The sequence below is a fragment of the Vipera berus genome (assembly GCF_964194415.1).
Source record: "Vipera berus genome assembly, chromosome: 9".
In the NCBI taxonomy this organism is placed as follows: Eukaryota; Metazoa; Chordata; class Lepidosauria; order Squamata; family Viperidae; genus Vipera; species Vipera berus.
In genome coordinates, this window is record NC_138212.1 from 14,757,441 (window position 1) to 14,780,373 (window position 22,933).

Sequence of the window (22,933 nt, forward strand, 5' to 3'; positions counted from 1 at the left end):
TACCCCCACCCACATCTGGAGGCTGCTATTCCTTCAAGCCTAATGTGTTCCTTGAGACTCAAGAACCAAAGCATCCTGCTCCAAACGGACAGTGGTCTTCCATCTGCTCTTTAGATACTTCCACCTCCAAACTAGCAAATGAGTAAAATCGGCCAACACTGGGTTTAAAGTAGTTATCCAATATGATCCATTACTTCTTAAGTGACAAAACAGTTCCACTGTTCCTGAAAGTTTTTTTTCCCCAATAGCCTAATCTGGGTCCCTTGACAATGGACAATTATTCCCCTATCAAATTCACTTTTTTTAATCAGCCACTGTTAACGTCAATTCTTAAGGGGCAGGAACAGCTCAGAACAGCACGGGCCTAAAGTACAAAAGAAAGGTGCAGAGGCAGGAACATCTGAATAAAGTGCAGCTTTTCTCACATAATTCAAATGCGGCACTTGCTCCAAGTCAGCCTTTCTCGGCATCCCTGAACAGGCAGATAGGTGATATCTCTCGAACACCGGGAGAGAGAATCAAATTAGTCAAGATATAACTGAGCGCAGGAAGGTGCGTATTAATTTCTAATAATGGAGTTATAAAAGTGCTATGCTAATTTAATATTACAGAATAACCAATTGATACATGCCAAGTAAAACTGAATTCTGAGATATAAACTATGGAAATTAAACAAATGCAGACATAATTTTGCGTCTAGGACCTTCTTCCTGCTAAGTTTTCTCTGGTTTCTGCAAAGGGATGAAGAAGTGCTCTCAAGGTTACTATTGAGGTCAGAACAGCTAAAAAATGCCACTTTTTTCAAACCGAAGGATCCTTGTAAGCCGCCCTGAGTCTTTGGAGAAGGGCGGGATATAAATGGAATTAAAATAAATAAATAAATAAGTGTCATTTCCAAGGAAATCTTTGGATGTTGAAATCCTGATAATAGATTATAGCCCCAGGTCCTACTACTGTAAAATATTTTTGTGCCAGTACCAGAATGCAGTTGTGAACAGGGAAATGCTATCATAGTTATGAGAGTTGCTAGTCATGCAGCATTCTTCTTCAGAGATTCAAAGTGCTAAAAATCATCTTGTAAATGTTCTGCAAATTCTACCAACTCTGTTCTATCAGATTTTCTGAGTTAGAATTCACTTCAAATCCCACCTTTTATATTCATTTTCACAAAGGAGGAAGCGCAGTGGTTAGAAGCAGTATTGCGCCGGCTAACTCAGCTCACTGCTAGGAGTTCGATCCTGCCCACCTTCCATCCATCTGAGGTTGGTAAAATGAGGACCCAGATTGTTGGGAGGCAATATGCTGACTCAGTCTAAACTGCTTAGAGAGTGTTACAAAGCACTATGAAGTGGTATGTAAGTGTAGGCTATAATAGGCTGGCTCGCCAGGAGGGAGGAGCTTCATTCTAGAGCATGGGTCAGCAACCTGAAACAGTGAAAGAGCCACTCGGAACCGGTTCCCTCACAAAAGGAAAAACTGGGAGCCGCAAAAAAATGTCTGCACATGCGCGTACATGCGCGCATGCGCAGAACAGGGTTTGACTGAAGAGTGGAGCCAAGGCGAGATATGCACTTACCCTGCATATTTGAATTGATTGGTTGAACTTTTTTAGTCCCACTTTTTTTTTTGGACTGCACATGGCAGAGGACTGGGAGCCGCAGGAGACGGCTGAAAGAGCTGCATGCGGCTCCGGAGCCGCGGGTTGCAGACCTGTGTTCTAGAGGAATGAGAGAAAACTCAGTCCAGATATTTTGTGGGGGGAAAAAAGGGGGTGAAGATGGCCCCTCCTTAATAGTCCCCAGAGTATATGGGAGATGCAGATGGCATACTGCTTAGTCTGGTAAGATTCTCTCTTTGTGTGGAAGCAACAAAGAACTCAGCTTGGAAGAATCGCCACGTCATTCTTGGTTTTTGAGCCTGACAGTGGATCAAAGCATAAAGCCAGATTAAAAAAAGAAGAAAAGTCTGTAACACAGCCAAAAATACTTCCATCGCACCCCCCAGTCCCACAATTACCATTAACTAATCCTATTTGCCTGGGAAGAAGCCAGAACAAGAAGGAACAGCCCACCATTTTAACTGTATCAACCGTTCAATGGATCCATAGGAAAGGAGAGTCCTTTTAGAAGAAATTCTGCAGCATTTCTAAACTTGGATTCCAAAGTTATATCGGGATTGCAAAACATGTCAGCTGAGCCCCCAACATTATTTAACTGTCTGGAGAGGATAAGCTAGAACAGGGGTAGGCAACCTTGGTTCTTTTATGACTCATGGACTTCAACTCCCAGAATTCCTGAGCCAGCTATGCTGGGAGTTGAAGTCCATGAGTCATAAAAGAGCCAAGGTTGCCTACCTCTGAGCTAGAATGATTCTGTTGTTGTATGAAAGGTAACCATTGCTGCCACTATTTTATGGTTAATTTTTACTGCTCACGTATCTTATAATTGCTGGTAGAATTTATCTTGTCAGTATTATTTAGGTGGTACAATTTCTAAAACAAACTCATGCTGTCATAGCAATGTGGCTTTTAATGTATGAACTGACTTGTTTTGAAAAGTTGATGCATTTGTTACCATACACTAAAGTGTCAACGAACTGCATGAGAAATTGACAAGGAGATTTTTTTGATGCCTCTTGTCATCCTGACCGCCAATTGCTTTCTGAGGAGTTTATAGTTTAAAGAAACATGGCAATAGCCTACAGAGGTTAGCAGGCAAGTATCTGCAAATGTCATTTATCAAAATCAATCAATAACACACAAGGGTCACATGACTGTGGGGATGCTGTGATGGTTGCAAGTGCAAGGACCGGGTGTAAGTCATTTTTTTCAATGCCACTGTAACTTTGAACGGTCATTAAATGAATGGTGGTAAGTTGAGAACTACCTATAGTAAAGCAGATGATGTCTCTGCTATTCTCGTGCCAAGCTGCACGGTCTAAAGCAAACCAAACTATTTGGGTACCTGGGGGAGAAAAAAATCTGTAGGAATCTCTTTTTCTGCAGAGAAACAATGTAACAGGAATTCAAAGACTAATCTGGTATTAGTTGATAGCCTACCAATGCCCCACTCTGTCTAAGGATAGGGCCAGCGCTAATGTTGCACGGATCTGGGTTCGTAGGCTATCTAAACTGAGATGCAAGCCACACAGAGACAAAATGGACTCTTGTGTTTACCATCACAGTATACTCAGAAAGAAAACCAAAAGAAAAATGGTTAACACCTAAGAGCCGCAGAGAAGATCAACGATGACATCCCAGACCTTAAGTGATAAATGTTGCTGATACTGCTTTAGAACTGAATTCAGCTCTTTTTTTCCAGAGCTGTATAAAATGCTGCCAAGCTAAAGGGATTTAAAATGCTTTGTCAGAATAATAAGTAGATATGACAGGCACAAGGAACAGGCAGAATAATAAGTCTGTTGTATAATGGCAGGCATTGTGATGACAGGTGTGCTTGGAAAGCTTGGCTAGATAATGAATGTGTTTCTCCCTCGCAATGTGGTGGAGGGGGAGGAAGGATCAGAGAATGCTTTAATATGTTCAGGCTCGTACAATCCCTTGGAGAGCTGTTGGAAAAGAGCAGCAAAAAGCAGAAAACTGAACTTACCTGGGCAAAGGGAAGTGTTTGAGCTGGCAGAGGGACAGGAAGAAATGGCATGTAACCAATAAAACAGACCCTTAGGGTTAGCTAGAGAAAACCACGCGCCTTCCCAAATATCCATGGTCTCATCTGCCATGTCAGAATGGCACAATCCTGGGAGCGAAGCAAGGGTGGATGTGTGGTGGAATGTACTCTGGATTCCCTGGAAGGAGGGGCTGCACTCCAGAGGACCAAGAGACAGCAAAGTTTAGAGAGTTTGGTTGGGAGATAGTGACTTAAGAAGGTTCCTCCCTAGCATTTCTCAGAGTATATCTTTAATAAGGACATGCATTCAATTTCATAGCAATTATGATTGTTGGTGGAGCAGGGACAAAAATAGCCAGAGACATGATTGAAGCCTGAGAAAAAGGCCCCCTGTCAGTCAATAGGAGTGCTGATTTACTACCTGCCTATCAGGTACTTAGGAGCAGAGGGTATGGCAGCACAAGCAAACAATTAACAACTTGATAGCCATCAACACCCTAACTGGCAACTTAAAGCTACACACAGCCAAGAATCATAAATACAACCTGTAGAACAGCCCAGTGCACATGCTCTGGAGAGAGAGAAGTTCCCTGAGGATGGGCTCCAGCATGAGCCCAAAAGCTTGTAAAAAGTAAACCTTTGGTCCCGGTGACCAACTCAGACTGGATCCTATATCTTTAATGATATAGTTTTGCAAGATTTCTTTCTGTAGATGAGAAGCAACAAAAGGAATTGTTTGAAAGGACTTCAGGATGTCTTTCTTGGTTTTTGGAGTCTGACAGGATGTTTTAAATCAGCCCTTGATGAAGCGAAAGGGATCCATCATAAAAACTCCCTCTCTATTGTCAGAAGAGTAAATAATCTATTTCTCCAAACACCCAATAACATCCACACAAGTACTTTCAAGAGGCTTCTTTGCTGGTCTAGCAGCTTTCTCTTACCCTGATGGTTCCACGCGGACACATTGCTGTTTATGTTCTCCCTCCAATTGCATTTTCAGAATCCCCCACGGGCTGGTGGCCAAATATTCTTACTATCACGCTGAAGCGCAACACTCTAGATAGCCTCCTAGCTATCTGTATGGCTCTCCTCCCCTGAAACATAGCACATTAGTGCAACATTGCTTTAAAGGAGGGGACACCTTCTGCACCACAATATTGTGTGATGATATAAAACCGAAAGATGATGCGTCCGGCCAGCAGTTTGACACCCCTGCCTTAGCCACTACACCAAACTGGTTCTGCAGATTAAAATAGCCAACTTCAAATGATTACAGGGTCTATAACAGTGATGGCGAACCTTTTAGAGACCGAGTGCCCAAACTGCAACCCAAAACCCACTTATATATCGTTGGGTGGTGGGTGGGCATGGCCCATTGGGTGGGCGTGGCTGCCGTGGCAACGGCAGACTGGGTGGGAATTAAAAAGTTCAATCAATCAATTCCAACTTTGCAAGAACTTTTTTTCCCCCGCGAGAAGTTGAAATTGATTGATTGATCGATTGATTGATTGAACCTCTTTTTTTTTTTGCGCAGGGCAGCGGAGGCCTAAAGCGAACAGATTTTATAAAACCCAGCAGATGGCCTAGGACTGGGGCGATGGCACACATGCCCACAGAAAGGGCTCTGCGTGCCACCTTTGGCACGCGTGCCATAGGTTCGCCACCACGGGTCTGTAATGATTTCAACAAAGATATTTTTAGAAGCTTACAAAATCTTCAGAAGCTTCTCCCTCACTGTGCTTTTAAGCAACTGGTTGGCTTATTGGTGGAGAAGAACGTCTAACTGGTTGCACCGTTTGCCGCTCTGTTTCTTAATCTCTATGGTTGCTTCCTATTGGGGTAAAGCAGTCAATGGGCTACCGTGGGAAGATCAAGGCATTGGGGGAAGAAAGGAAACAGATGCCTTTAATATGATCCCTCAAAGAGACTAGTGCCTAAATTTGTATGTGCTCCAAGATGCTCTAGGGAAAGTTGTTTTTCTGTTGATGGGGGAAAAAAGGAAAGGAATTAACTGCCAACAATGGAATGTGGGACTATTACTTCTTTCTGCTCTATTAATGAGCTAGTGCTGAAGGCTGAATCTGGGTGCCAAGAAAAAGCAATCTGAAAAAAAGACAAGGGATTCTTTGCCAGGGAACATTTGGCTGGGCATCTGCAGCAAGAGCCCCAAGTTGTCCAAAAAGCTATAGTTCATATCAACAGTGAAGAAGAGAACATGTGCTCAGAAAACCCATCTCAGACATTCAAAAGGAAGCAACGGAAATAAGATAGCTATCTCTCTGATCCTCCATCCATCATCTGTCTATCTATTCATTATCTACCTATGTCTACCCATCCGTCTGTCCACCTATTTATCTTTCCATCATCTATCTGTCTCTCTAGCCATCCATCATGAATGTATGCATCTCTCTTTCTCTCTCTCTCCATTTATCATTCCTCCCTTCCTCTCTCCCATGCAAGGATCCAGGCAACAAAATGTTGAATAACCATCACAACATAACCTCTACAAGATCTGAGAATCAACGGTGACAGACATGATGTTAAGGAAGACAAACACAAAGCAAGAGATTCTGTGCTGAACAATTTAGGGCAGTATTCTGCCCTAAATTGACAACTTTAAGATGTGTGGATCTCAACTCTCAGAATTCCCCCATCAGCATGCTGAAGTCTACAGGTCTGAAAGATGTCAAGCTGAAAAACACTGGTGTAGGGCATGAGATGCACTTTTGGTGAGAATTCAGTTGTCATATTTCTGAGTTTGTTCCCTTATAACCCCAAAAACAACAGAGAATAGAATAGAATAGAATAGAATAGAATAGAATAGAATAGAATAGAATAGAATAGAATAGAATAGAATAGAATAGAATAGAATAGAATAGAACAGAACAGAACTGGAAGGGACCTTGGAGGTCTTCTAGTCCAGCCCTCTGCTCAAGCAGGAGAACCTATACCATCTCAGAGAAGTGACTCTCTAGCCTCTTTTTAAAAATCTCCAGTGATGGAGTGCCCACGATTTCTGGGGGCAAACTATTCCACTGATTAATTGTCCCTACAGTCAGGAAGTTTCTCCTTAATTCCAGGTTGCTTCTCTCTTTGATCAGTTTCCAACCATTGTTTCTTGTCCTGCCCTCTGGTGCTTTGGTGAAGAATCTGACCCCCCTCTGCCTTGTGGCAGCCCCTGAAAATACTGGAATATTGCTATCATGTCTCCCTTATTTCTTCTTTTCTTTAGACTAGCCAAGCCCAAGTCCTGAAGCCGTTCTTCATATGTTTTAGTCTCCAGGCCTTTGATCACCTCAGTTGCTCTTCTCTGAATTCAACACAATCTGCTTGGATAGCCTTGCTTGGTATTAATGTTGAAATCTGAGCTTTCCAATCTTCAGAGGAAGTGTAGAATAGAAAAGGGTCCGATAAAAACATGATGCAAAATGTAAACATTGCCAAAACAAATAACAAAAACCATCAACAGCGCATGAGTACGGATATCAGATGGGAGTGTGAGTCATTCCATGACCACAATGACAGCCACAAAGTTCTGTTTATTTTGTCAAATTTAGGCACCACCCATCTTGTTCTCTTCCCACCTTATCTAATGTCAGAATCAGAAGGGAACAGCAAAAGAGCATTTAAACCAGGGGTCTTCAAACTTGGCCCTTTTATGACTGAGGAATTCTGGGAGTTGAAGTCCACAAGTCATAAAAGGACCAGCTTTGAAGACCCCTGGTTTAAACAACTGGTTCAGCAGGTAGATGGACTCATGCCAGGAAATGTGCTGCATGTGGCAAGATGTAGCTATCAGAGATTTCAGGATTAAAAATGGCATTCTGAAAAACGTCTTGCAAAATATTTGCATAAGATTGGTTCCAAAAAAAACACAATCCATCTGAATTCTGAACCCTCTCATCTAACCAATATTTGCAAAGGGATTGCAATGCTCCTGGCTCTATTTACTAAGCCATGCAGAAATGAATGTCTTTTGCATACAAACTGAGAACCGACCACATTTATCTGCATTGTTGTTGTTTTTTCCAGTGGGTTTTATATAAAAAGATCCGTCACACTGCATATCCTAGAGGTCAAAAGAGACTTTCCTGGTAACAGCCTCTACGATCAGCTTAATAAAAAGAAAAAAGGGGGGGAAAAGACCAGCCAAATCTTCCAAAACAACCCATTAAGATCATATAGACAGCAACATCAAATGCTACTCAAAAGCTCTAACAAAATGAGCTGCATGCAATGCTATCTCCAGACACGGATTACCTGTCATGGCGATTTAGGTAAGAAAAGATGCATCCTCATCATCACACACAGACACAAACAGGGGCTGCTTTGTTGCCTCCTACCTGTCACAAAAGAGTCACAACAGGCCTGCAGCTGGCCCAATAATTTTCTGTTGGGTTTATTCAGAAAGGATGCTACAGGTTTAATAAGAAGAACAACTAAGCTTCAAGGGAACTAATTGTCATATCAGCTGATAAACTTACAAGACTGTCTATCCAGCTTTAATTAGACATAACAGGCAGGCATCCAGCTACATATGGTGGCCCAGCAACGCTGTTAGCAATCATCAGGTTTGCCATATGGCAACGGTCCAAAGCCCTGCTTAAATAACTGTGTCCAGATTGGAACAACTGTGATGTTTTCGGTCTTGCCTATTTAGATCAAGCATAATACTGAATGTTTAAATTAAAAGCTGGCAAGGAGCTCCGTTGACAAAGGAACAGAAAGAAAGCTTATTGAGGGAGGAAGCTTGCTAGCTCTAAGCGGGGTTAAGAATTGGAGTTACCCAAAACACTGCAGCCTGCTAGGGGAAATTACGCAAACCAACCAGCACAAAGAGCAAAGCCTTGAGTATTGATCCACGTAGTCAGTATTTTGCAAAAGTAACCTCCCCCTTTCTATAACAGCAGCTAGTTCTGGACAAATAAGAGCTTTGGGTTTACGTTTCTCCACCAATAGCCTCTTTTAAATCAAGCAAATTGCATCTGAATTGAAAGCTTTATGTAATATGGCTGGGGGCTTAGAAGTGGGCGGGGGGGGAGAGAGTAAAACCACCCACTGACTCCAATCTCTGAAACTCATCTATTCTAGCTCTTCTGAGCAGACGCTGTTGCAGGCTGGTTAGAAAGCTGAGTGTTAAGAGCTGCACTTAATCAGTTTCATTCAAAACTGTTGAGAGTCAAGCAGGGCAGTGCCATTTGATTTTTATGATCTCGCTGCCTCTCATTTGATGCGGGTTTTTATGATCTGTTGCTCTGAAATTTAGTTTTATAGCCAGCCACTCCAAGAGATGGGATGAGCGGCAGCCTATCAAGGTATGAATGAAATGACTTGAGATGCGATCTCTTTGCTACCTCCCGTCAAGTGCCCAAACTAGCCTTCAGCTCCTTGAGACTCTCGGTCCTTTAGCTGCTGAAATGGCAGAAGAGGAAGCAGGGATCCCAGTGGGAATTTGTCAGTATGGTACAGCACAGGCACCCATGTTGTGCAGCCCACCCGCCATCACAGAAAATGGGAACCTTGGTCCTCGTTTCTCCCTCTGCAATTTGGAACAGTGTTTTTCAAACTTGGCAACTTTAAGATGTGTAGACTTCGGCTCTGGGAGTTGAAGTCTGCACATCCTGAAGTTGTCAAGCTTGAAAAACGTTTGCTGGACTCTTGTGTGCATGTGCGTCTTCCAGACTAGAAGTAGAACAATCAGCTAATATTAGATTTCAAATGAGGATTTCTTTTATGGCCATCTTCATGACTAATTTCAGTGGCAAACTCTTGCAACTATACAAAAGAATATAAGGAAGGTTCCCCCCCACCCATATTGCCTGGAAGTTGAATCACGGCACCTGAGCTTCTTTTCTTGTTGGTTTGAAACATTTTGCTGTTTATTCAAATAGCTTCTTCAGTCTGAGCAAGTTGGTTAGGGGGAACCCCACATATGTCCTTCAGAGGACATATATGGGGTTCCCTGGAGGACATATATGGGGTTCCCCTAACCCAGGGGTAGGCAACCTCGGCTCTTTTATGACTCATGAACTTCAACTCCCAGAATTCCTCAGTCAGCTATGTTGACTCAGGAATTCTGGAAGTCCATCAGTCATAAAAGAGCCCAGGTTGCCTACTCTAGCCCTAACCAACTTGCTCAGACTAAAGAAGCTACTTGGAGAAGCAGCAAAATGTTTCAAATCAACATGAAAAGGTGTCCAGTTGCCATGACTCAACTTCCGGACAATTCTACCTGGATGATCGAGAATCTTCATCAACACATTTCTCATCTTTCTGCTATAGTTTTCCTCTACGGTGGTACCTCAGTACTCATCATTAATTGGTTCCAGGCGTGATGAATACCAAAAATGACGAGTACTAAACAATTTTTTCCCCATAAGGAATAATGTAGCTAGTCACAAGGCAGCCAACACTGACAAGTTCTAGCTTGTGCGTTGAATCCCAAACAACGAATACCAGGACAAAGATTTCTCATCAAAATGCACTGAGTATCAGATTCGATGTGTTTCAAAGCAGTTGAAGGTCCACTGTATTCTTATTCTCCTCCTGTCGTATATAGTTTATGTCAGGGGTCTTCAAACTTGGCCCTTTTATGACTTGTGGACTTCAACTCCCAGAATTCTTCAGCCAGGCATGCAGGCTGAGGAATTCTGGGAGTTGAAGTTCACAAGTCATAAAAGGGCCAAGTTTGAAGACCCCTGGTTTATGTCTTTCCCAATGACCTAGGTCGTTTTTGAGAACCTATGTTTTCTTCTGCCACCCCAGAAGCCTTGAGGACTGAGATTTTGATAGTACCATTCAGCTGAACTACACTAAGTTGACGGTGGCAGTTTCAAAGCTATTCTAAGGGCCAGCCAATTGATGGTCGGTAGAACCAAGTTGTGTTGTAATTTTGGTAGAACTAGCTGCTTACCAATTGTCTTTTATTTATAGATCTGTTCTGAAGGAGGGGTGTGTGAGTCCACCATGCACTTAAAGTCAGTCCTCAAAATGTGTATTCTAGTCTGATTGCCTGTTGCTAAGCATTTAGGAAAGAGACCAGCCATCGTGTTCATTTCAGCAACATTCAACTCACCAAACATGTTCCCGATATGTCCATTTCTAGTGAGAGGTCTCAGTTCATTTTTCCCCAAGGCATACAGCTTGTAGTTATCCCAAGCAAACTTCATCATCTGCAAAAGAAAGAGGCAACTGGCAGTTAGCTGTGTATCTGGTTGTTTCAGACAGCATCTGGGCGTCACTGTGTTAAAAATTAGAGATAATTGATAAGCAAAGAGACAGAAGGCATCCAAATATGCACGCACACATGCACACACACACATCAATGATTCTCCCTTGCTACTGAATTCTGGATGAAATTTGTGTAGAAATGAATTTAAATTCACAAGTTGGCATTTAATAAGTGGGCATAAGAAATCTCTTTTGCTCTCCATACATTAAGTAGCTAGCTGTATATTGTAGGTTACAAAAATAAAATGCTTCCCCAAGCTGGAAGCTTAACTGTTGAGACTATTTTCCTACTAAATGTCTGCATTTGGTTTAGGATTTCTCTGTAGATTGAAAACATTCAACCAAATAAAATTAAAAATATCTAAGATCTACCAGAGGGCAGGACATGAAACAATGGTTGGAAACTAATCAAGGAGAGAAGCAACCTGGAATTAAGGAGAAACTTCCTAACAGTGAGGACAATCAACCAGTGGAACAGATTGCCACCAGAAATCATGGGTGCTTCATCACTGGAGGTTTTTAAGAAGAGACTGGAGAGCCACTTGTCTGAGATGGTATAGGGTCTCTGCTTGAGCAGAGGGGTAGACTAGAAGACCTCCAAGATCCCTTCCAGCTCTATTCTAAAACCCAGCCTCTGTTGCTTTAAATGTGAAGCAAAGTGTTCTTGCAAATCAAGATAACCAATTGTCTCCTCTGCGTAAGGATTCCGACCTGGTTAATATCTAGCTGCTGCAAAACCTCTGCAAAAACTTACACGTGTTTTCTAAAGGAAGAGAAACAGATCCTTTAGTGACGCAGATGTATGCTTGCATGCATGCATGCATGCATGTAAACTTTAAAAAGATCCATTCTGTTTTCTGGCACAAGCAGTCCTCCACTAACTGTGGGTGGGGAAAAATATGTCCAAGTAATCAGCAAACTGGCTTTCCTGGAAAGACACTGTTACTTAGAGGTCACTGACTCAGTTATAGAAAGAGAATGTTTCTGACTTCCCTTCACAGGCCTGGGCCCAGCTGGTAGGGGAAGGGAGAAGGACAAATACCGATCTTTATGAGAATAGAGGAGGGCCAGTGACCAAGCCTTCCTTCCCCACCTTTTTTTTAAATAAAAAGGTAAAGGTTCCCCCGCACATGTGTACTACTCGTTTCCGACTCTAGGGGCCGGTGCTCATCTCCGTTTCAAAGCCGAGGAGCCAGCGCTTGTCCGAGGACGTCTCCGTGGTCATGTGGCTGGCATGACTAGACGCCAAAGGCACACGGAACGCTGTTACCTTCCCACCGTAGTGGTCCCTATTTTTCTACTGGCATTTTTACGTGCTTTCAAACTGCTAGGTTGGCAGAAGCTGGGACGAGTAACAGGCGCTCACTCTGTAACGCAGAACTCGGGATTCGACCCGCCAAACTGCCGACCTTCTGATCGACAAGCTCAGCATCCTAACCCACTGAGCCACCGCGTCCTTTTCCACTTCTTCCAAGGAAGGGGGTCAGTAAGTCGATGGATAAATAAATCAAGTTGCTGCTGATCTGGTTGAAAAAACTGGAAGAATGGTGCCCCTTCTCTCCCTGCCTCCTTCAAATGCATGGAAATTAGCCGTCAAGCTAAGTTTGCCTGTGGTTCAGAGGAAGTCAGCTTTCTTCTTAATGCCCTGCTTCTTTGGGTTCTCACCACTGCTCAGCCTCGATTGCATCTATTTACTGTTTTTATATTAAAAAATAATAATAATTTTGCTACAACGGGCTCAATGTAGCGTACGTGGGTCTCTCTCTCCCCCCCCCACGCATTTTTAAGAGCACCCCTTTAGGTAGCTCAGTGCAAAAGGCCAGACAAGGTTAAAGATGTTCTTAAATAGAACTTGATTCTTGGCGATTGCATCCATGCAGTTTTCTGGACAGTGTTATATAAACAGTTTGGCTTTAGCTTTCTTCCAGGGTGGGGTGTTTTTTCCCCCCCTCCAACTTTCCAGGTGCTTTGCCACCCAAGTACTGACCCAGTGCGACCTTTCTTAGCTGCTGAGATCAACCGTATCCAAACCTCTGAAGGGCAGAGTAAGGTTAGGGAGAAAGAGATTAGGATGTCTGGAAGACGCTTCTGCCTTCTCACCCAGCAAGACTCCATCAATAGTCACAATAAGAAGCATTTTGCTAGCAGGGACCAGACTCCCACGGTAACTCAACTTTTGGGAATTTGATCAAACCTTAGACTGTACAACCGTTCCAAGTTACAAGGGCAGTGGAAAAAAAAACAATAACAAAATAACAGAGTTGGAAGGGACCTTGGAGGTCGTCTAGTCCAAGCCTCTGCTCAAAACAGGAGACCCTATTCCAGTGATGGCGAACCTTTTAGAGACTGAGTGCCCAAACTGCAACCCAAAACCCACTTATGTATCATCGGGTGTTGGGTGGGCATGGCACATTGGGTGGGCGTGGCTCCGATAGTAATGGCAGACTGCGGAACTAAAAAGTTCAATAAATCAATGCCAACTTTGCGAGATCTTTTTTTTTCCTGCGAGAAGTTGAAATTGATTGATTGAAACTTTTCTCTTTTTTTGCACGCAGTAGCTAAGGCCTAAAGCAAAAAAGTTTTATAAAACCCAGCTGAAGGCCTAAGACTGGGGCGATGGTGTGTGTGCCCACAAAGAGGGCTCTGTGTGCCACCTGTGCCATGTGTGCCATAGGTTCGCCACCACGGCTTTATACCACGTCAGACAAATGGCTGTCCAGTTTCTCATTGAAAATCTCCAGTGTTAAGAGCACCCATAACTTCTGGAGGCAAGAAATTCCACAGATTAATTGTTCTCACTGTCAGGAAGTTTCTCCTTAGTTCTAGGTGGCTTCTCTCCTTGACTAGTTTCCATTCATTGCTTCTTTTGTTTTCAGGTGCTTTGGAGAACAGATTGATCCATTCTTCTTTGTGGCAGCTTCTCAAATATTGGAACACGGCTATCATGTCCCCCCTAGTCCTTGTTTTCATTAAACTAGATATACCCAGTTCCAGCAATCGTTCTTTATATGTTTAGCCTCCAGTCCCCTAATCTTCTTTGTTGCTCTTCTCTGCACTCCTTCTAGAGCAGGGTTAGGCAACCTCGGCTCTTTTATGACTCATGGACTTCAACTCCCAGAATTCCTGAGCCAGCTGGCTCAGGAATTCTGGGAGTTGAAGTCCATGAGTCATAAAAGAGCCGAGGTTGCCTACCCCTGTTCTAGAGTCTCAACATCTTTTCTACATTATGGCAACCAAAACTGGATGCAGTGTTCCAAGAGTGGCCTTACTACAAAAGAGAGGGCTTTCCTACAGAGAGAGCTGAAGCTTCATCCCACCTTCTATGTTTCCTTTGGTGTTTTATTTCCTTTACCAGAAAGTCAATCCATCAATGTCGGATATAAAAAAGCTGATGCGGAGAGCAGGGTCAATTATGCACCACTCACAGATAAAGCTACAAATCTACTTGGGTCTTACTAAAGTAGTAGTTTATAGGGTTTATCAAATTTATATGCACACTGACGTCTGTCCTGGGGCAAAAGCAAGACGTCCTGAGTTCGTCTTACCACCGATTTACAATAGCTAAGCTTGAAGCTTTGCCCAGATGTTTTTCTTCTACTACAGTTAAATTTATTTATAGGTAATTCAAGAAAAAAATGGCTGATTGCCCCCCCACCCCCCCCCCAAAAAAAAGAGCAGGGAGCAGAGCTGGGATTAAGCATTTCCTTTTCCTGTCATCTGCAACCTCCCTTCTCTCATACAGATTAAGATGGTATTGATGGGTTATTAGTCATTGGAAGCAATCTTATGAATGTGCTCTTTCACACATTGATATATAAGTAGTCCTCAGCTTACAACCATTCTTTTACTGACCATTTAAAGTAACGGCACTGAAAAAAGTGTCTTATGATCGTCTCTCACATTGATAACCACTGCAACATTCCTGTGGTCACGGGATCAAATTTCGGACGCTTGGCAACTGGCAGGTATTTATATGACGGTTGCAGTGTCCTGGGTCACGTGATCCCCTTTTGCGACCTTCTAACCAGCCAAGTTAACGAGGTCACCAGATTCACTTAACAACCGTGCTACTAACTTAACATCTGCAGTGATACGCTTAAGAAATGTGGCAAGAAAAGTTGCAAAATGGGGGCCACACCCATTTAGCAATTGTCTTGCTTAGCAATGGGCTCAATTATATAGCCTGCCTGCATTTTCTTCCCCTATTTGGTGCCCCCTAGATGTACTGACCTTAAATTTTAGAATACCCAGAATTCTCAGTTCATGTTTACAGGGAATTCTGGGAGATGAATTCAGCAATTGTCGGACCTGGCACAGAAAGCTGCCCCACAGTGTGAAGCCCTGGAGAAGGAAAGAGGCCAAATTGTTTTAAGCCCTAGTTTGGGCCTTCTCTCCCTTTCCAAAGCCCAACATCTGGGCAGACTCACATTAATTAATGCAGGCAACAAAATAAAGTCAAGCAGCGTTTGCTTTAGGGATTTCAGAGGACATGGTTTGTGAAGGTGAAAAAATAATTTAAAAAATCCTCTTGCAAAGCAGAGTTTCACAGACGGTCACATAAATAAGGAGAAATACTGTATAGGCAACACTGTCTGGATAGAATTTGTTGGAGGGGGAGGGGGGCAGGAGGGGATTATTAAGGTTTCACGGTCAAGTATGGGGATTAAATACTGTGCAAAAATTGAATTTACTAACAAAAATTCAACCTCCTGTACAAGGCTCCAGAGTATAAGTAGCTTATCTAGCTCCGGATTTTCATGCAATTCTTTCCCTTTAAGCCAAAGTATGTTATTTACCAACTGCAGGCAGTCTTCGACTTGCAACCATTCATTTAGAGACCTTCGGAAGTTATGACATTGCTGGGGGGGGGAAATGACTTATGAGACGGTTGCAGCAGGAGGGGTAACTGGCCCACATTTATGACGGCTGCACTGTCCCAGGGACATGTGATAACCATTTGGGACCTTCCCAGCCTGCTTCCAGCAGGCAAAGCCAATGACTATGGTAAAAAGGTCATAAAATCGGGCACAGTCACATGATGACTCATTTAACTACTGCATTGCTTAGTGATGCAAGCTCTGGTCCCAACTGTGGTCAGAAGCTGTAGGCTACCTCCATCCTAAACTTCCACTTCATTTTTGACCCAACCGCAGCACCCACAGAGAACCATAGGTGCACATTGGTTCCCACAGCACTGTCTTAGGCCTAAAGATATTTTACCCATGCAGATATTGACATGATCTTTCTCATCTTCTCATTTTTCCCATCTTCCCTAATACCTTCTCCTACTGGTATCTGTGATTTATCCCTTGTTGTTGTAGCCTATACTTACTGACTTCTATCTAGGATCTATGATATATGACCTATCACTTTGTTGTTTGTATATACATTGAGAGCTTATGCACCGGAGATAAATTCCTTCTGTCTCCAACCACACTTGGCCAATAAAGAATTCTATTCTATTATTCTATTCTATTCTATTCTATTCTATTCTATTCTATTCTATTCTATTCTATTCTATTCTATTCTATTCTATTCTATTCTATTCTATTCCATTCCATTCCATTCCATTCCATTCCATTCCATTCCATTCCATTCCATCTGTTCTGTTCATTAATTCCATTCCCGTAATATTTGCTTAACAACTGCTGCACAATGTTCTAAAATCAGATCAGTTGCATGGATGACCTGATTTATGATCGTCACAAGTCATGACCGTGATGGACAGTCTTCATTATGGTCTTAACCCGAGGACTACCTGTAGCCAAATAATGGACATTTTAAAGCTGCTCCCTAATTAACTGATGAAGCCAGAATCCTTCAAACCAATGTCACAAAAAGACAACCTGGGTCATCTGCCCAGGTTTCAGATGACCCCCTAGAGTGTTTCCAACATTGTTGAGAAAAGGAAAAATTACACAGTTGCGGGGCAAATAATAAGCGTACAAATAATATAAAGTAAATGAAATTTAGTTTTCATTCTGATCCTGCTCACTTTTTTGAATGCAGCCTTTTGCGTACGGATCTGTGCTTCTTTCTATACCAGATTCAATATCAGACAGATGCAAAAACATATTTTCTTTTGAGCTACCACTGATGATAAAATATTTTATACCAGTAAGATTCTTTTTCAGGGATTTGATCAGCTCTGGAAGTTTGGCTGGGCGCTTTCAGGAAATTTTGGTGAGCAAGCCAAGAGATTTATTGTACCAAGCTTTTCACGGTCCTGTTTTTCTCCCCAAGCCTTTTTATGCTGGTTTCTAAGTAACTGCTTTGAAGATTGTTATTTCTTTTCTATAATGGTAGTAAACCACTTTGTGACCCCTTTTTGGAGACAAAAAACTGCCTATAAATCTCATCTTGGTGCCTACTTCAGGTCACCTTGTCAAGATGTCTTTGAAAACTGGGTTCATAGGGAAAAAATGGCCTGGTTTTGTAACATTTTATTTCTTGTGTGTTCACTCTTGAATATGCTATATGACAAAACCTTTAAAAAATTGACATTGCCTTCTGAGCAGGCACTCTTGTTTATTAAAATTGTAAATTACCTCCATATTAGGACTTTGTAAGAGAACTATGGCAGCAAAAACTTAGGAGTCTGGCAGGACTTTTTCCAACTTCAGGTAGTCCTCAAATTACAACAGATGCAACCATTTAACAATGGTTGAAGATCACAATGGTCTAGGGAAAAAATGATTTAGGACCTGTACTCACATTTACAACCAATGGAGCACTTCGGGGATCACATGATCACTATTTGGGTGCTGGGCAACTGTGTTCTCGTAAACACAATTTGTGGCCCTTTTTTGCCAATTTGCAGCAAAAAATATGCATGGGAGAATTGGATTCCCTTAACAGCCATGATGACTTGCTTAATGGCTACCATAAAAATTGTTGTAAAATCGGGTCTGACTTAAGATTGCCATGATTTATGATGGAAATTCAAGTTCCATTTGTGATCATAAGTCGGGTACTACCTGTAACAAATTTTATTAAATGGCACGAAGCATGAAAACAGTGAAGACCAGCACTCCACCTTGAGAAGAATGGGAGAGGCAATCAGCACAATGACTGAATGACTTTGGCTATGACTCCAAAGCAGGAAAATCTTACATTTCCCACCCACCCCTTTAATATCTTGGTAAAATTCTGTTTTGAGACCAGATAAATAGATTCTTCTTTTTATGCAGCCAAGTAAATGAACAGCCAGCCTAAAATGGGACTGGTGATCGATCACCTAGCAAAAATTCAGCCTAAAGGTCTAGAATCTGATTGCAAGTTTTATTTATTTGGTAGTGTGCTTGTGGTCCTTTGCATATATCAAGAAGTAGCATTTGCTCAAAAAAACAAACAAACCCATGCAGCTTGGAAAGAAGACACCAGAGCTCCAGACTGATCCATTCTCCCTGCATCTGAAATGGTCATACAGGTAGTCTTTGACTACGATCAATTGCTTAGCAACTATTCAAAAAGTCATTCCACCCCCCAATAGAGTTACTTTTGAGATTCCAACAGCTGCCTCCCCCCCCCACAGTCACGTGATCACATTTTGGGTGATCATCAGTGGCTATTTGCAGGGCCCCACAGTCATGTGACCACTATTTACAATGTTTTTGCCGAAAACCAGTGTTTATTTGCAGGGTGTTTTTTTTTAACAACAACACCCCATAGCAAACAAAGAGCTCACTTAATGACCATGGATTCACGTAACAGCCACGGTCGTTCATTTAACAGCCACCACCAAAAAAATGTTGTAAAATTGGATGGGTCATGTGGTGACCTGCTTTATGACCTTTGCAACTTACAATTGTAATAGACAGTTTCCCTTATGATCGTGAGTCAAGAACTACCTCTACATCTGCAATAGAATAATCCCTTGGTTTATGTCCTAAGCCTAACCCTAACCCTTGGTTGTAAAAATGGGTGAAGATAGCCTTTCCCAATTTTGCATGTGGTGATTCTACAAAGCTGGGAAGGCAACCCCTGGTGCCCTAGCAGAACCTGAACAGACAATCCCCATTTCATCTAAACACCCCCCCCCAGTCCTTGTGGGCTAATCCAACAAACAATTCTTAAAGAAGGCACAGCTTATGTATTATGTGAGCCAGATCAGAGACAGATTACATGTGCAGAATGCTAATACCCCAAATGAAAAAAAGATTTCTTCTCAAATAACTGAAATAATGCAAGGAAGCTATAATCAAGAATTTAAGACATTTATTTTAAAGCCATATAAAATGTTTATTCTGGGCCAGCCTTTCCTGACAGTGCTATCTATCGGCTCTTTGACAGATGCCTAAAACAGAGCAATTTTTGCCACCATGGTTTCCACAGAGTACTCTTTAGCGAGATTTATGGAGGTGAATGGGGTGGGGCTTCAAGAATGCAGTAACTGAGCTAGTAGCTATATTTAGAACTAATTGGTCCCTAGGTTTACAGTACAGGTTGTCTTCGACTTACGACCAAAATTGAGCCCCATATTTTTATTGCTAAGTGAGACATTTGTTAAGTGAGCTTCACCCCATTTTACGATCTTTCTTGACATAGTTGTTAAGTGAATCACGGCAGTTGTTAAATCAGTAACACGGTTATTAAATGAACCTGGCTTCCCCATTGGCTTTGCTTGCCAGAAGGTGTCAGAAGGTCACAAAACGGGATCACATGACCCCAGGAGACTGCAAACATCATAAATATGAGTCAGTTGCCAAGCATCTGACTTTTGAACATGCAACCATGGGGATGCTGCAACCGTCATAAGTGTGAAACATGTCACTTTTGCTTGGCTGGCTCAGGAATTCTGGGAGTTGAAGTCCACGAGTCATAAAACAGCCCAGGTTGCCTACCCCTGCTTTAGGCTCTTCCTATCAGAGGGAAGAGCAAAATGAGTATCCTATAGATTCTAGTTATTATGATCATATTTCTATATTTAATTTAATATTTAAGGCTTCAGAATGATTTTTGTGACAGGATGGCAACAGCAGGTAACACATAAAAATAAGCACTCAGCATCACTCTACCTATAGACTTAATATAGAAAGCTAAAGCAGCTCAATATAGCATTTTCTCTACGGATGCCTTTACACCCTATTTTAAGTAACAACAAGGAGAAACCAGGAGGGCAATATATATTTCTCAGCTCTCTCCGTCCAAATCTCCCTCTAGAGCAGTGATCTCCAATCTTAGCAACCCCCAGAATCCTCCAGCCTGACATTTTCAAATTGCTACGGTTGAGACACACTGCTCTAGAGCACTTTTCTCAACCGTGGGAGCTTGGAAGATGTGTGGACTTCAACTCCCAGAATTTCATAGCCAGTCATGTTGAAGTCCGTACTACTTCCAAGTTGCCACGGTTGAGAAACACTGCTGTGGAGACTAGAGAACAAATTCCTCAGCCAACCCACAATTATTCACCTCCTTTGCATCAGCCCAAGAAAGTGGATTTGAGAAGAGATGGATAAGAATGCTTTGAGAAGGAAGGAAGGAAGGAAGGAAGGAAGGAAAGAAGGAAGGAAGGAAGGAAGGAAGGAAGGAAGGAAGGAAGGAAGGAAGGAAGGAAGGAAGGAAGGGAGGGCTGGAAGGATGGATGGATGGATGGATGGATGGAAGGAGGCATGCTGTGCAATATTAAATAGTTGCAAGGAAGCCGAATCAGCAGGATCCCTAGTAATGAGAACCCTGTTACATGGATTTCCTGGCAACCATTAGAGCTACAAGCTTGATTTTTTAAAAAATAATGGATGCACTTCTATGGAAGCTACAACAAACCTGAAATAAGGCTAGTCATTAATCTAGCCATTAATCATGCATTAATGATCAGAGAGCAAGAATAAGTAGGATTCCAGGTCAGAAGACCCTAACAGCAAAAGAAGCATAAGATGGATAGGCATTCTTATAAAGAGCATCCAAATAGTCTTTGATTAACAACCACAATTGGGAATGCAACCTCCGTTGCTAAGCAATGTGATTGTTAAGTGAGTTATATCGGATTTTATTACCTTTTTAGCCATGGTTGTTAAGCGAATCCTGCAGTTCTTAAGCCAAACCAGCTTCCCCCATTGTCTTTGCTTGTTAGAAGCCTGGGAAGGTTACAAATGGGAATCACATGACCCAGGAATGTGGTAAGCATCAAATACATGCTGGTTGCCAAATACCCAAATCGTGATCATATGATTGAGAGGATCTACAAGGGTTGTAAGTGCAATCATTTACTGATTGTAAATCACTTTTTTCAGCACCATCATAACTTTGGACATTTAATTTGAGGGCTACCTGTAATTCAAAAGCATGCAAATGCAAGTAGATAAATAGGTACCACTTCAGTGGGAGGTTAACAGCGCTCCATCACGTCATGCTGGCCACATGACCGCGGAAATGTCTTCGGACAGCACTGGCTCAATGGCCTTGAAATGGAGATGAGCATGGAGATGAGCATGGAGATGAGCATCTCCCACCAGTTGCATGCCAGCAACCGGGCCGCACAAACAAGCAAAGGCACATCCGCAGGATGCAGGCAGCACACAAAACCACACATCCTCTGGTCCATGTAAAAACCTCTTGCCACGGAACCAGTTCCTGGTGCCCAAAAGGTTGGGGACCTCTGTCTTAGATGATCCTCTGGCTGAACCTATATGTATTATTTCTTAGTAATCTTGGATGAAATGATGAAGGATGAATGACTAGAGAATGCAAAATCTGCCTCTTATTTTCACAAAAGAAAAAAAAGGGGGGGGAAGGAATTGTGAAATAACAGGACAGTCAACGTGACATTAATTCCTGCAAAGATTCTGGTACAGAACATAAAACAAATACCGGTACTCTTTAAGCAGCTTGAAAGCAGCTAAAATTTAACATGGATTTGTTAAGAATAGATATTTCCAGAACAACTCAATCTCCTTTAGTAACTTCCTGAATAAACCTACAACAAATTATTGTTATAATATATCTTGATTTCAACAAAGCAGTTGACAAAGTACTCTATTGCTAGCAAGCTAGTTAAGCATGTGCTGGATGGCATGATAATTAAGTGGATACATAGCTGGCTTAAAATCATATCCAAAGAATGTTCATCTGTGGCTCTTCATTAAATTGGAGGGAGATATTTAGTGGGATGTCAAAAGGTTCAACTGTAGACCGTGGGCTTTTCAACATTTTTACTAATGAACTGAATAAGGAGACAAAATGAATATTTATCACACTTGCAAGCAACCCAGAATTGGACAAGATAGCTAATCTAAAAAGATAGCAGATCTAAAAAAAATTCAAAACAATCTCTGCACTGATTTGCTTAATAACCATGAAAAAAATAAAATTGGGTGGGGCTCACTCAACTGCCTTGTTGAGTAACAGAAATTCTGGTCCCAATTTTGACTGTAAGTCGAGGACTATCTGAAAATATTAAGACAAAGATTTACTAACTGTCATTATATCAGAAGCATAGGTACTCATTCTGGCTTATTTACAAATTTGACTTAAAGACAGATTTTGCTACAGCTCTTGTCTGTCACCTGGGGGTTGCCCGTATCTGTAGTACTAGGAAAGTGCTTGTTCCTCCACCCTACTTTAAAATCTGATGCTCTGAAGTAAAAGCCTTGTGGGGTTCCCGCAGGAAGTTACAGTAACTTGTAGTAAAAGACAACATGAATGGCTAAAAGTCAGCCAGAATTTAAAGCAATTAAATTAGCTAGCTCTTGATGTGAAGAAGGCAAGCCATGAAAACACAAAAGGGAGACCCTGGGGGCATGTGATAAAGAGATAGATCAATGTTAAATTCCTTACCAAAGAAGGAATTACTGTGGACTTACATCTAAAATATACTGTACAGGTCTAAGCCGAGACAGGCAGGAGATTTGGAGATTCAACAATGTTGCTCTGAAATGAGATGCACTTCCAATAGGCTAGGATAAAAAGCTTGCCAAGTAGCAAAGCTTCTCCCGGGGCTGAATACCATATTTCTTCACACACGTGCAAAATCAGGATGTGTTTGTGTGTGCCCACACAAGAAATACCAAAACTGCTGAAAAAGTGAACCTTTCTCTAACACACTAGCTTTGTAAGTTAGGAGAAGTTCGTACACAGTG

General features: G+C 42.1%; 1 protein-coding gene across 1 annotated transcript in view; it reads right to left on the reverse strand.

Annotated features, from left to right (window-relative positions):
• Positions 1-22,933, reverse strand: part of MAN1C1 (mannosidase alpha class 1C member 1) — a 158,693-nt gene that overhangs the window by 84,418 nt on the left and 51,342 nt on the right. The window contains 1 exon segment of the mRNA XM_081335172.1: positions 10,702-10,798. Coding sequence (XP_081191298.1) covers positions 10,702-10,798 — 97 coding nt within the window.